Source organism: Equus quagga, chromosome 4 (assembly GCF_021613505.1).
Source record: "Equus quagga isolate Etosha38 chromosome 4, UCLA_HA_Equagga_1.0, whole genome shotgun sequence".
NCBI lineage: Eukaryota > Metazoa > Chordata > Mammalia > Perissodactyla > Equidae > Equus > Equus quagga.
Window position 1 is genome coordinate 132,145,514 of NC_060270.1, and position 15,478 is coordinate 132,160,991.

Here is a 15,478-nt window from a genome sequence, read left to right on the forward strand (position 1 = left end):
AGAAGAAAAAAGAAATTGGCAAGAAATGTTAGCTCAGGTGCCAATCTTTACAATAAATAAATAAACAAAATTAAATTTTAAAAAGTCAAGGATTGGAAGAGGTCTCTGGTGAATGAAACTTTTTGAGTTGGGTTATCAGATCTTAACGAAGATCAAAAGTTCACTAAAAGAAAAGCCTCGGTTCTTGGAAATCCTTACTTATTTGTTTTCTACTTTTGTGAGATGATGAAACAAACCAACCCAAAGGCTCTTACCCGCACTGGCGTGGTGGAAGTCAGCTTCCTCCCCGGCCCCATCGATCGCACTGGCATTTTCCTCAGGCCTCTCGTTCGTCATGGTTCTGCGGATACTCTGATATCTAAAGTCACGAGCCTGGAGTTACACCACAGCGGCCTCTAAAACCTGGGACTCGACCGCTCCCCTATAGCCCACAAGTTTTCACCGTCTTCTCACCCTCAACCATCTTCTGCCCAGACCCCTATTCCCTGACTGTCTGGGCCATCTGTTGTTTAAGTAAACACATTGCACTGAATTTCTTCTGCTCATGGCTTAGGAAACATTTTCCTAACAAATTAATAAAACTTTTTTTAAAAAGCATGGCCCTTAACCAAAGAAAATTAAATTCCTATAGTGTTAAAGAAAAGAACTTTTTATTCCATAGCAATTCGTTTTTGAAAAAGAATGACATTTAAAAGGCTTCGGTTGATAATAAAGAAGCATCATGAATGAAGATTCTAGATATCTATAAAAAGCTATTTGGCTTCAAATTATGAATGTACGTGCTGTTTTACTAAAAATCAATGCCTTGGGTTGACAGAAGGGGTCATCATTACTTATTTCCTCTCTTGTTTCCAATCAAGCTGTGTATGTGTATGGTTATTACTTTCTTAACCAAGAGAAGATCAATGAAGTCTACGAATCAAAAGAGGTAACAGCTACACCTTAATGACAAGACACACAAAGATGAAAGAGACAACCGTGTTCTCTACTTTGCACCATGTAAAAATTAGCCCAACCGCAAAACAGAAGAGTCAGACCAAGGCACACGTGCTCACCGCCGGTTCAGCTGCTCCATCTGCTGTATGGAGTTCGAGCGCTGCAGCACCTGCGGGGCAGGGGGCGCCGTGGGCCGCTGCCACGTCGTGGTTCTGTTTACGTGGTCCACGTAGAAGATTCTGCCGTGGCTGTCAATGCGCGCCTCCCAGTCTAAACAGCAGCAACGCACCGAGAGGGGTTAGGAGGAGAAGCCAAAGGCATCAGTGTGGTTCATTAAGTGCAGCACGTGATTTCTCTCTCAGACACGCTATAATTTGGGGCTAATAACACTCCCCTCACTGCATAATCCTACACTTGCCCCCAGTCCACACCAGAATCTGTTGTGGCCGGTTAGTAAATATACTCTGTGTGTATAACACCAACCCCTTAAAGAATCTCTGAATGAAGAGACTCTTCCAGACCCACCCACAATGCTCATCCTTCACGTATGAGTGCCAGCATTTTAAAAATACAAGCAGTTGGTATCATAATACTTTAGATATTCACATCAAAATTGGTATTGATGTTTGTTTTCACCCAAAATGGATTTTTCTCTGTTTTTTCCAACTTAGATGAAAGACTCAGAGTTGGAAATTTCCACGTGCATATTTACATAAAATTTTAATAAATGTAGTCTTCAGAAGAAAATAATGCTAGCCTAGTGGTTAAACAGTATCATTATCTACAAACTTCCATTTGCAGTTTCCCAAAGATGAATACATTTTTAGAGCAAGGGTAATTACTTTCCTCCAATCTCAAATAAATACAATGTTTTAAAAGATTATTTAATTTTATGTTGAAGCAATCTCATTGCTGAAGTGTGTTAATCTTTGTAAACAAATATGTAAGTGCATGTTAAATAAAAACAGCAAGCAGACTGGTCTTCAGAGCCAGCCATCCCACCTCTGTGACTCTCTAAAAGGCCATTCCCCTATTAAAATATGAAGAGCGTGGGCTGATCTTTGCAAAAGGCAAAAATTTTGAAACTGATGCAAGTTGGGAAGGGTAATTTATATAGGCACACGTGAAAACAGCAGAGATCTATGCTTTAACCAGGAAAGTTCCTTATACATTTCTATTTATCTGTAAATTAATTTTTGAAATTAGTAAGCACCTTTCTCCTGAGCAGCTAGATTATTTCAAAACTCTCCATGTGCTCACATAGCTCATAACAGACACCATGGTCTAATCCTGGAGGCGAGGAGGAAGGCAGGTTTGCTCCTGACCACTGGTGGCATTTGCTCTGGAGGTGAATGGAGCAAGGACAAGGATTCCAACAAAGTCCTTAGGGTTGGAAAGACCTGCCTGGAAGATCCCAGCCAGCTCCAGGCAATCACTGAAGGCTGCCTTCGTGGGGAGTGGAAAAGATTTTCTTGTTGTTGATCTCAGCACATGGTGATTTATGACAAATGGCAAGAGAAAGAAAAATTGGGCTGAGGAAGAGCACCACACAAACAGCAAATAACTCAATGTCTCATCCTCCAAGGTAAGCTAGACTCACAATGAACCAGCCTGCCAAATCTGAATTCACAGCCACAGTCCCAGCAGTAGGACATTTCCAAAAGACCTCATGCTCAGCCTGCCATATGCTGACAAACAGGAAGTACATTAAGCATTTTCAGGAACTGTTTTCCAAAACGCTTTGATCTATTCCAGTGTGTTGCCTTGCTCCTTGAGTACTTTCCCATCTCGAAAACTTTGAGAGCTGATTATTCCCATCGCATTCCTTTCTCCTTAGAGCCAGGATCATTCAAGCACATGTTATATGTCAAATCAAATGCGTATGAAAACAAATGGCCATTCCTTCCCCCAAGAATGTTTACAGTAGCTTCCAATTTTAAAAAATGTAGAATAGGTCAATTAGGGATAAAAACAGAACAGAAACCAACTAAAGGAAGCAGAAAGAGAGACGCTGCCAAACTCCCAAGATAAGATTGTAAGTAAAATTTGGCTCTAAGTTTTCTGGCAGCCAAGGCAGAAAAGAAAACACATTGTTGCATACTTTCCATTTGCTGACAAAAGAAAGTCAAAAAATTATCTTCAAAGATGGAACTTTTTCCTTGAACAAACAATAAAAATTTACCTCATGGAATGTGGTCTGGACGAGGCCCATATGGGGGTGGGGGTGAATCTCCAAATGTGTTCACCACTGTGCCTTGCACACAGCATGTAATGAATGAACAAATAATTTAAACAACATAAAGCCATAAAGAAGAATGATTCTTGTATTCACTTTCTGCAAAGGTTATTAAGGTAATAACCTTAATTTGTATTTCCGTAAAGACATTTCTATGTGCAATAGGGAGAATAAGAAAATAAGTTCTGAAAATTTGCTTTCTAAGAACACAGGACATTGGATGCACATTAAGACCAGCCCTATTAAATATCGTATCTTTAAATCAAGGTTGTCACTTGGGTCTCCATAAAGAGAAATGCTATATTGCTGGTTTCAAGTGGACACTTGGCAGTGGATAGAGAAAGACGGTTATGCTGCTGACTTATTCATGAACTACATATGCACTCTTCTTCAAGTGGAAGTCCAGACAGACAGTGGAGGAGCCAGTAGGAAAGTCAGCTCTCTAGTGTATCTATCAGAGTTACTTCGTGGGGTGGAAATGAGGGTAGAGCTGCTTTAACATCTGATAAGTTTTTATATTGGCCACAGTTTGTTCTTGGTACAAGAAAGCACATGAGCACTCATCCAAGTTTTCTCTCACAGACAATGCTAAAATCAGACAAGACTGGGATCATAGCATTTACTCCCTTGTCTTGTCACACTGTGAAGTGGGGTCTATGATCAGCGTGCAGCGAGCCTGAGAACAACACATCAGGGTATGCATGTGTAGTGCACTAAACTGGGAAGTAGAAGGCCTGGTTTCTGGCCATGGCTTTGTCATGCCTTTGCTACATGACCTTCAACAAATTACTATAACTCTATGGACTACAGTTTCTTTACCTGAAAAATTAGAGGACAGAATTAAACATTTCTAAGGTCCCTTTCAGTTCTAAAATTATTATGAATCTGCAAAATGATTTTACTACATTAGGCTCAGGAAGAATCTAGCAATATCTTGTCTAGGCCACGATTTCCAAATTTAGGCTCAGGAAGAATCTAGCAATATCTTGTCTAGGCCACGATTTCCAAATTTAACTCTAATTAAATTTAAGCCTTATAGCGCCAGGGGCTTTGGGGTCCTGAGGGGTAGGGCTCTGGAACCACCTGCCAGTCCCATTTTAGCCACTGCAGCTCAGTATTATCTGTTGCATATATTGGTCTTCCACCTAAGATTTCATTTGCCTTAAGAGCCACGGCAGTGATAAAGTTTGAAAACTATTATCTCAAGAACTGTTTCTTAAGCTGTGAGACTCAGCCTGTGTCAGGATTACTCGAGGATCAATAAAAACGCAGATGCCCAGGATACATCTCATGTCTTCAGAATCAGACTATCTGAAACTAGGACCCAGTTAGCTACATTTTTAACAACCTTTCCAGATGATTCCTAGACACACTAACATTTGAGGAACACTGACATAAATTAGTAAGAACTTAGAACAGCAGCTAATGTACTGGACAAACCATGGAGCTCATGCTAGATTTCTCAGAGGTCTTGAAGGACAAGCTCACAAGAAACTAAACTTTAGCCTGAACGCCCCAAACGGAAATCCAGGAGCAAGTAGATGTGGAGACAGCCTGAGACTCAAATATAATAGCACCTTGAAATAGCTGAACAATAAGGGGAAGTCCGAGAGTTAGAAAGCATGTAAAATTATGCAAGGCCACTGTCACGGCATCAATCCCTAGACAGGACACCAGAGGCAGGAACATGTGAGGTCGTAGACATTTTCAACTTTGAGAACCAACATGTTTGGGAAGGGGGCAGGAGTTGTCCCTATGATTCCTCTGTAGTCACTCTTCTTTCTGACTCCCTTCAAACCACTCCTTGGTCTCCACTGTACCATCCAGGTGATCAGATGAAGATATGAACACATCTCAGTGAATGCTGAGCCTGGGAAGAAAGTGTCTAGACAGAATGAATCACCTACCAGGGGAAACCAGCATCAGGCTGTCTACATGAATCAAAGATGTGAGAGGACTCTGAGTGGGGCTTGAACTGGTTCCAACCTGGATTTAGACACACGAAGTACTTGAACATTGTAAAACAAATTTATAAACCCCCTATAAAAAAGTTATAATAACCATGGCATCTTCACCAAAATGGCAAGATGATGAAGTTATAATGAACTAAAGGCACTTTAAGGAAAAAAATTAAGCTTTGTGATAAATGCTAGACAGCAGTGTTTAAAAGATTATTTTTTTCCTTATTTTAATAGTCAAGGAAGTATGATACCATTTGTGTAAAGTACAAAAGTGAAACTTATCTATGATTTTGGGAGGCAGGATAGTCACTCTTCTTCCCCTTCAGAAGCGGGGTTAGTGACTGGAAGAGGCACAAAGGGACCTGCAGGTGCCAGTGGTATGGTGCTGGTTGCAGAGGCGTGTTCATTTTGGGAGAATCTGCTTTATTCTGTATGTATATTATATTTGAATAAAAAGTTTAAAAAGAATCTCAAGTAGCTGCATATTTTGGACCTTAATATTCAACTTTTAAGAAAGTAGCTTTTTAGATTAAAAGTATCAATTATTTTCTCAAAACTACCTTTTAGGCTGTAGAGCATAAGAGCTCCTAGCCTTAAACATAGTAGAAACTCTAAGTGAAGATTAATTATACTTTTCAGATTCACTGTCTTCTTTTAAACTTTCATTTCAAAGGATGCTTTAATAATGAAAGTGCACAACCGCAAAAATGATAAACATTCCCTCGTGTTTTTCCAGACCTACCCATTTGAACCCACCACATAAGTAACGCATTAGTCCTAACGCTATGGCAACAATCCTGGGATCCTATGAGCCCATTAATCCAGACTGTTCATCCTGAATCTGTTCCAATTCCTACCCTTTTGGGGGAAAAACACTTATTCAACAATTCCCTTTTGTCTCCAGTGCAGCAATGGGTTAAGTCACAATTACACTGGAGCCAAAAGAGAAAAATAAAATAATTTTTCAGAAGGGGCTGAGCTGGTCATTCTTTTTTCACTTATCTTAATGCTAAAAAGACCAAGATTTGTCATGCTGACGATGTTCTAGTGGACTTCAGCCCTGAGCTGCCTCCAGCCCAACACCATCAATCATCTCAGAGCAGGACGCAGCACATTCTTAAGACCCTCAGCACATATTCAAGTTCAAGCTGTTCCCTGGGAGGCTCTCAACAGTGCCTCGCTGCCCTCGAGATCTGGCACTTTCTTATTTTGTATGGATCATTAGGATATCTCTCAACCAGTGGTTGGAGTTACATAGCCCACAGGGTCACAGCACACGGTCCATAGCCTAAAGCAAGAGTAAGATTTGGAGAACCAATTGGTGGATCATCATCACAGCTGAGCAGTCTTTGTACTAAGTCTGAGGTCTGTTCCCAGATCCTGAGGCCAGAGGAAGAAGACTACAAGAACGAGCAAACAAACAAGGAAAATTGCTTTGCAGCAAAAGAGATCAACTCAATGTTCAGAGACTAAGTTCTAACACTGACGAGAAGACCAGCACGGGGCCAGCTCTAAGAGTGAGGCAGCACAGCAAGGGCACCACGGACTCCCCCTAATTGAGTGGGGAAATCTTCAGAGAAAAGCATAAGTTTGCTGGATGCTTTCCTCACTATATGTTAGTACACAAGTATTTTTAAGGTGAAAATGAGCTAAAATAACAACAATAATCATAAGGAAAAAGAAAAGCAAGAATCAAGAATGAGGGGCATCAGAGCTCCAGGCGCAATGTTTCAGACGCCTGTCCTGCAGGTCTGGGGATGTGACCTGCACACGCTCCAGAGAGGAAAAGGCAATTCTGAGTCTGATACAGATGCTTCACAGAGCAGACCTGTCTGGGGTCTGGGCCATGAGATAGTTGCTCATCCAGTGACTGTGACCACTTCTTTTATAATGAGGGCCCTCCGCTGGGAAGAAGGAGAAGAAAGCTGAGCACTTTTTGAGCTTTCCTAGGTCTGACCTCAAAACCTACAATACAGTAAACTTTCAGTGAAACTCCCAAACCCTTTGCTTTGAAGTGTCGTGTGCGCCTAATAAATAACATAACCAGGCTTTCAGAATTTACATTCCCCACCCACACAATAGTCCCGCCCCTTCTAATCTTAGACCAGAATACCTAACAGAAGAGAAGGAATGTCTGAGCCTCTGTCTCAACTCTCACTAGTATGCAATCTTAAGCAAGTTACTTAATTTATCCAGGCTTCAATTTCTCCATCTATAAAATTAAAGAATCAGATTAGCTGGTTTTCACCCATACATCTATGAATTACAGGCAAGACCTGCTTGACCTACCTCACAAAATTGTTACAAAGAATAAAAAACAGATAAAGCATGTAAAAGATCTTTGTAAACTGTAAGTAACTACACAAGTTTGAGCTATTAAAATTAATAGTGTTAAAAGTCTAAGTCTTGGCCTTAAAAGAATTCAGCCAGGTCATTTAAGAGACGGATCAGTCTGCACGCTCCAACCAGATGCCCCTTAGCTGAGCCTCCCGGGAGACGCAGTGTGAAGGCAGAAGGCAGAAGTAAAGGCGGAATGCAGAATGCCCAGCTCTAAGGCAGAGGCACTGCCAGAGAGAGCAACAGAGTTGCCCGGTGAGGAAAGGAAGGCAGAGAACAGGCTGGGATGGAGACAGACAACAAGCAGGGGCAGCAAAGTGTTAATAGACCGTTGGAAGGAGGAAACAGACTGGTGATAGGAAGGGGCAAAGCAGTGTGGGGACAGCTTTGAACAGTTATCAGGTATGCTCAGACCATAATCTGTAACCCATCCCTGATAATACAAATCCCCAAATTTGCAAGTTGCATAAGAGGGAATATGTCTTAAGAATTTTCTTCCTGTTCATCAGTCACTCATTAAATTGGACATACTATTAAAATTTTTTTTTTTTACTTTTGGATTTATCAACATATTAAAATGAACTGCCAATTGTTTATTTTTAAAAATTCTAAGATGTACTCTGTGTAACACAAATATCAGTGTTTAAACAAATGCATTGAACTATCACAAATAGTGGTCATAATTTCAGCAAGAAAGTGCCTGTCTTTATTGAATGCAATCTAGAGACCCATATTATGGTCCAACAAAATTCAGAGCTATTGGATGTAGCCGGGAGAAGGCCATTTATCCACACATAGTGCAATACTATGCCTCCTGTCCAGGCCCCTGAAACTCTAATTCCTTACTAGTAATCCACATACCCCTATAAATAAAGCTCTCCCAGAATTCTCTCCTCGTGTTCCTAATTCATTTTCCTCCAGTTATATCTAAATATCTCCCAGGGATATTTATCTTTTCTGCCTCTAATTTTTTTCCAAGGGTAAACAATACAGAAGGGTTTTTCCCCCCATCTGCTTAAGATAACACAATGGTTAATTAATTTTAGTCTATTTTTTTAAACTGCTTAAAACATATGTTTCCTATGAGAAACCATCCTCAGTTACCTAAATACATGAACAAGAGAAGGATCTGCAGACAAGAGAATTTCCAAAGGATCAAGCCAATATTTTGATGAATTGTACATAGTTACCATTCAGTTTTCTGTCAGCACTCACCAAAACTAACCACTTGGCATTTTAGCCCTTTAAATGCATAGTCCCTCCCTTTATGTCCCACCATTTTTAAAACCCTGAGGGCCAAAGGCCTCAGCCTCTTGTCATGGTCACACATAAGAGGGGTGAGTAGAGAGAGTGGATGAGAAGGAAAAGCAATAAGGCTGAAACATGTATTTCCAATGTTTCTTAAAAAGCAGTATTTACTGAGCTTTATTACTCTTCATCAAAATGCTTTGCTCTCACAGAGCAATATTGCTTTAAGGGATTGTAGAAACTTAAACAGAATTTAAATTATGTCAAGATTATGATTGGCGATGGGTAGCACTCTGACCTTTGAATTCAGGTTGCACAACTATTTCCCAGCATCCCAGATCATCAACCATCTCTCCTTTAACTGCTATGTGTTTCTTGAAAGCGAGAGAAATAAATTATCTTTCAAATCCCCAGATAATTGTCATGATCCAGATAAATGGTAGACTAATTTCTGAAATTAATAACACTTCTCTGAATATCCCTAAGAAAAGAAATCAGGGGTCTGTATTTAATGATTTATAATGTTGTAAGTGAATTAAAAAGCAGTATATTACACAGAAGGAGGCTTTTCTAAGATGATACCAACTTGTCTACTAACTGAAAATTCATGCCACCGGTTGGGCACAGTTTTGAAAAATTCTATTATATACCCAACTATCCAAAATATCTGGATCTAATTTCCTGATTACGATATTTACTCCATGACATTATAGTATTTACTCTTCCCCCAGCTGCCCTTTCATTCGGAGGAACAGTGCGAGACAGCAGTCATCAGCCTAGCACTTTCCAGACTACATCTAATATCTCCAGATCCCTTCACCTCAGGGACTGGGCAGCCATCTTTTAGGTCCTGTGGGTCCTGCCACCCTTGCCCCCTTTGATCAAGGTGAGCTCTTTAGTTAACAGGTCCTCACTTGGTGGGAGAGCCTCGTCCACCCTCTGGTACCGGCTAACATCCTGGCGCACTGAAGGCAGTGATCGCAATGGCTGGTGGCCGTTGGCTTGAGAACCTAGGATTAAAGGTAAAAAGTTACCCAGGTATTGTTTTCCCCATCAATGTCAAAACAGCCTTTGCAAAAAAACATCTAACATCTAATTTCTGGGGCTAATCTTTTATCTCTCTTTCGTCTTATTTCCCGTATGAGGAACCAGAAACTAAAGAGGACAACAGCAGGTGAATGCTTAGTCAGAAGCGGGTCCTCTAGGCAGACGTCTGTCCCTCCCTACCTTTTCCCATGGGGGCCTCTGTCCTGCTCACGCACTAACGCTTCAGGGTCACATAATGGACGCAAGATAATGAAGGAAACAAGAACAAAGCAAAAAAAGGAGGAGGAAGAAAAGAAGGGGATACTTTAGGTAGAAAAATAAATTGCAGAACAAGAAAATCCTTCCTATTTCTGAGTCTACGCTATTTAGGCATATGAAATTATCCTTAGACTTTCTGATGCATCTATAATAGAACATTTTAAAGAGTCATTCTACCGAGCCACATTCATTAAGACATAATACAAATTTCAGGTGTAAATTCGCCTCCTCAGACACTCAAACAGCTCTCCTTCAAGTCTCAGAATGCATCACCTATCTTAGTTGGCATTTCTTTTTTTTGAGGTGACATTTCTTATACTGCAGAAGGCAAAAATATCACATTTGATGCAAAGCACACATAACCTTCTGTTTTGAAGGTTTTATATAAGAAGGAGTGACTTCAGGAGTTCCCGGAAATCTCTGTGTATTACACTAGTGTAGAAGCCGCTGACCTGTTTGGTTTTGTATCTACAAACCCAGGTCTCACCAGAGATTCATTATTTGTTTTTTTAGCACTGCCCAGACAAGGGGACCCGGTTCTGGGCACCCAGGATGCCTTGTCCCACAGCACACACATGCACACGCGCAGTTTGCTCCTATGCACCAGCCCTCAGGCATCCAGGCCCTAGGACCTGTGTGGACAGGGGCCGCCCCGCCCACCAGGCCATCTTCCTGGGGAGGGTAAGTTCCCACACTGCACTCCTGATGCGCAGCCTCCAAATTCATTATTTAAGTTGGAAGACTATTATTTTACAGCCCTCTTATTTCAGCAATAGAAGATCCACTTTTTTTTTTAAAAAAAGCTGATTGTTGAACCCCAAGGTGAAGAATTCAGAAAATCTTTGACGGGAGTGTAATTCACATTGAGGGACAAAACCACAAGACTTCTCTTTGAGCAGACGTGCTTGAGCCAAGAGCCATGCTGTCTTCTACATCCTACCTCCAGTGGCGCCCTCTTCTTGGCCAGTGGCCCCTTCGCAAGCCCCTTGGGCCTCGCCAGCATCAGCCTCTTCTTGGGGCTGGCTCTCAGCAGCAGCAGCAGCTCCCTCCAGGCTCCCCCTTCGCTGCCAGACCTCCCCCACCTCCTCCTGGTCAGGTAAAGTGGCTGATTCTGCCCCTGGCCCTTCCTCCTCTCCACTGGGCACCTGCAGCACAGGTAAAGAACCGGGAGTACATATGGAATCCTGGGGCCCGTCAGCAGGGCCGCTGCTGGTGGGCTCTGCTGCACAGGCTCCATCTTCCTCCTCCTGAGAAGAAAAGGCTGGGGTTTCGGGAAACCGCGCACTCTCCAGAGACGAGCACCGAGTCTCCACCGAGGACAGCTGTGTGGTAACGCTCTCATTGCAGGAGCTGTCCGCGCCTTCCAGGTCACTCTCTCCCTCAGGCCTGGTGCTGGCCTCGCTCACACTCTCTGTCCTGGCAGGGTCACTGGGTTCTGTTTCAGAGGACACCTGGGAAGGCTCAGACCCCTGATCCAGGGACTCAGTCTCACTGATGGCTCTTCGGCTTCCTCCCGATGTGTCGGAAGTGCCCGTGTCTGCTCCACTTGTGGGCTGATCTACTTCCTGAGAGCCACACAATTCGGTGCTGCCCTGGTCAGCACTTGGTTGAGACTCTGGGCCATTTTCAGTTTCCTCTGGGACAGGGCCTGTGGGTAAGAAGCTCTCTGCAAGCTCTGGAAGATTTTCTGGCTTATCTTCGAAGGAAGCGGCTTCATGTATGGAGGCTTCCTCCATCTCCACTGGGTTGTCTTCTGGCTTTGTCTGAGATGTCAGGCTCCCATCATCAGTTCTTGAAGCCCTGCTAAACATTATCAACCCTCCTTCCTCCTCCAAGGAAGATGGATAACCTAGGTCTTGCTGGAACTCGTGGTCTTCTTCATCGGAGTCGATATGAAGCATTGCATTGAGCCTCGTGTCAGTGGGAAAACTACTCCTCAGTTTCGGAGAGGCTCCCACGGACCTCTCTGAGCAGGTAGCTGCGCCCGGCCTGGAATGGCCATTTTGTTCAATAGCATCTAAGTAATCGTTGAGTGAATCCTGACGTCCTCTGGGAGGTGAGGCCCTGGAAGAAGTAGACGTTAACTCCTCTGTGTCTATTTCCAGAGTAGAGCTAGTCCTGAAAGAATGCTTGGGCGTCCCATCGGCACTCTCCTCAGAAACTGGGCCATTAGAACAAACCGTGCTGTCCTGATGGCCCCCTGGCAGGTCCTCCTCATCAGAAGGGCTTCCCAGGTCTCCATTCACAGTACCGACTCCAAGTATGGTGCCAACAGCTTCTGGAGAAGCATCTGAAGGAGAAAGCAGCATTTATGAAAATGAAGCAGCAATAAGGAAAGAACTTTTAATGTCCTATTCCTTTACCACCAATCAGTTCAAAGAATTTGGCCATCCCACTGAGGCCCTTTTACAGGACCACTGACTTGCTAAGATTCACTGTTCCTTACTAAACGAATACATTGCCGGTAAGTTTGACCGGGCTGGAATTTCTACAGCTCAGTTTCTGAATGCAGGCATAAACCTAAGAGATATTTTTTGATAAATAGGCTTTTATATCTGCTTGGAAAACTCCAGCAGGTAATCCTTTGGTAGCTATTTTATTTTTGGAACAGGACACAAATCATTTCCATTCAAATGCAACCTGCAATTGAGTAAGATTTAACAGGTTCTTCCAACAGCGACATACTTATACAGATATCTCACCTTCATGCACAGAAGATGTAACCTCCACCTTAAACTGGAGGTATCCACTCACATGGTCAGCTGGGAGCCTTCTGCCAAGGTTGTAGCTCAGCATCTGATCACTGTAAGAGGAGAAATGGTCCTTTCATCCTACGACACCAGGGCCAGCCTTAATCTCCTTCCCGTTGGCCACCCCCCATATCCCACATATTGCTCTTAAAACTTTCAGACTTACAAGAAAATAAAAGGCTCAAAGGCATGTTACAGTCCAATGCAATATTATTCATTCACATAAACAAATACTTATAAACCCAGGGATAAAAGGAGATCTTGTCATAAGGACAATTATTAGTAGATGCAGAAAATCCAAAACAGTATTATTATATGATTTTTTTAAAGGGCACTGATTTGCTGTGTCACTGCCAAGGGTGACCATGGAAAAGGCATTTGAAAGTCATTAAGGAGCTGTGAAAAGCCTAAAATTTTAGGTGTTTTTTGACTCAGGTGTTAAAGTATAGAGGGCCTGGCTCCTTAGCACTTAGCACGATTGGAAGCTAGTTCTAAAAGGACACGCACAGGTAAGGATTGTCACTCGACGGCATGGAGGGCACCTGCTGCTGTCTTCTGCAACACAGGAGCTGGGAGTCAAGGGAGAGCAGTGTGAGAACAGGCCGCACCCTGACAGCTGCTCCAGCTGTGTGAGGGGCAGCAGGTGCTGAGCCTCCCCATCCTCAGGTGGAAAGGAAGGCGCTGGAGCTGCTGGCCCTCACTGGGGGGAGCCTGGTTCTCACTGATGCTCAGGGTGGCTTGTGAGCGGTCCTGACGGGACGGCTGGACAAGTTAGATATGCCACTGGGGCGGGGTCTTGTCGCCACACCTGGTGGCATCCTGGAGGGGACCAGAACTGGGCCTGCCCAGTTTCTGCAGCACCTTAGGCCCAGGCCCAGGCTACCAGCCTCCTCAAGGATTGAGTTGTCCATCATTTTCAATTCCCTGTTTATTTATCAAAGTCAAACGCAATTACATCATTTCCTTGTATGCAAACAACTTTCATTCTGAATCTGATTTATTCTTAATTAAGGAAAATAATCAAAGGGACAGTACCAAATCTCACCATTTCTGCTCTCACACTGCCCTCTAATGGCAACTTCAGAAGGAAAGCAATGCGTCTACCTCATATTTGCACTGGTACAAAGTTTAGAGCCTCTAGTCTGCTATTTATCATTAATCTGCGTAACTATTCTGTTTGCTCTTCTCTGCCCCCTCAGCACAAGTCTAAATAGATGTTATCCATGGAAAAGAACACACGCTAATGTGAAATCCTAGTTCAAGAATTTCTTAAAACAATAAGATTATTTCCTTTACCTTTTTCTTTGTCTTCCCTAGAAACATGGTAATAATTTTTTTACTCGATTGATGCTTTTAAAATGCTTTGTTTCCCCACACTGAGTGTTTACTGTGTGCCACGCACACTCTGCTAAGGGCTCTGCCTCCCCGTGAGGGAGGTGGTGGTCCTGTTTTCTGGAGGAGGAAACTAAGGCACAGGGAGGGTAGGGACCTCGCCCAAGGCCAGACACCTGTTTAGTGACACAACCGGGATTAGAACACAGATTCAGCTGACACAGAGCCCCTACTCTGCAGTCACCATATCACGATCTCATTTTAGGTATATTCTCAGCGATTCTAGGCTGCTTTTGGTAGCATGCATTTTAATGACATTTACTCGTGGCTCACCTCAGTGCAACTGCTATCACAATGTTTTTTCTACTTAAACTGGAATTAAAACAAAATTTCTGTAAAGGGATATATAGGCGTTTGTAACTATTAGACATTACAGGTATGTTAAATGCTTTTACATTAGAGTGCTCAAATAACATTATAGAATGGCTCTATCTGCATAATACTCGCTTAGCACTGTCTTCCCAGCATTCAGACAGTGCCTGACACACACAGGTGCTCCACCTTTGCCCACTAATGCATGAACCCAGCAGCAAACTGCACGGCCCTGCTCTCAACATCGTGCTTCCTCACTCATCTCTTTGGACATTCAGTCCTGGAATAATAAAATCGTCACTTCTTTGTAAAAAATAAACTGACTCTCCTTTCTTCCTCCTTGGCCAATAAAAGTAAAGTGTTGCTGTTGATGATAAAGATTTATAAAAGTGATGGATTTTAACTAGGAAATAAACGTTTAGGAGGAACTGTAAGGAGAGAACGGCATCCATCGGTTCTGCTCGCAATCACACTCCCCAGCACCACACAGTGTTTAACATCTAGTCGACATTATATACATCTGCGTGTGCACAGACACACATATTTGTCGAACAAATGAGACTCTTTACTGGGAGAAAAGAATGTTAACAGGTGTTAGTGCTGTTTATTAGCCAAACTGATAAGATACTCAGTTCAACTACTCCACCTATAAATACAGGAAATCCTCCCTATTCAGAGATTCTGAGTCAAGGGCTCCGTCTTTGCTGTGTGCCTGTCAGGGATTCACCTGCTTTCTTGTTCTCAACCAGTCGCATCTGAGTCATCCTGCCTGTTGCTGTGATATATTATTGTGAACAATATATTATATATGATTATGATATGTAATTATAAAGAATAAGTGCCAAGAATTCGCACTACCTGGCTGAGACAGTCTCTCACTGATGTGATCAGAGCGGTTCACAAAGCATGGGAAAGTGATGTGATTCTTGGACAGAATGCAGGCCACTCTATGAAAAATGTCACATTCAAACAAATGCTCTCAAAATAGTAAATAGCAAGGA

At 42.7% G+C, this 15,478-nt stretch overlaps 1 protein-coding gene across 7 annotated transcripts in view; it reads right to left on the reverse strand.

The window, feature by feature from the left end:
* The window catches only part of LOC124238139 (E3 ubiquitin-protein ligase HECW2-like), a 375,422-nt gene that overhangs the window by 102,991 nt on the left and 256,953 nt on the right, over positions 1–15,478 (reverse strand). For all 7 annotated transcript variants that reach the window (XM_046658740.1, XM_046658743.1, XM_046658742.1 and 4 more), the window contains 5 exons: positions 12,726–12,826; positions 10,964–12,313; positions 9,633–9,728; positions 1,056–1,206; positions 255–358 (listed from right to left, as the gene is read on the reverse strand). In XM_046658740.1, coding sequence (XP_046514696.1) covers positions 255–358; positions 1,056–1,206; positions 9,633–9,728; positions 10,964–12,313; positions 12,726–12,826 — 1,802 coding nt within the window. The remainder of the gene's footprint in view (positions 1–254; positions 359–1,055; positions 1,207–9,632; positions 9,729–10,963; positions 12,314–12,725; positions 12,827–15,478) is intronic.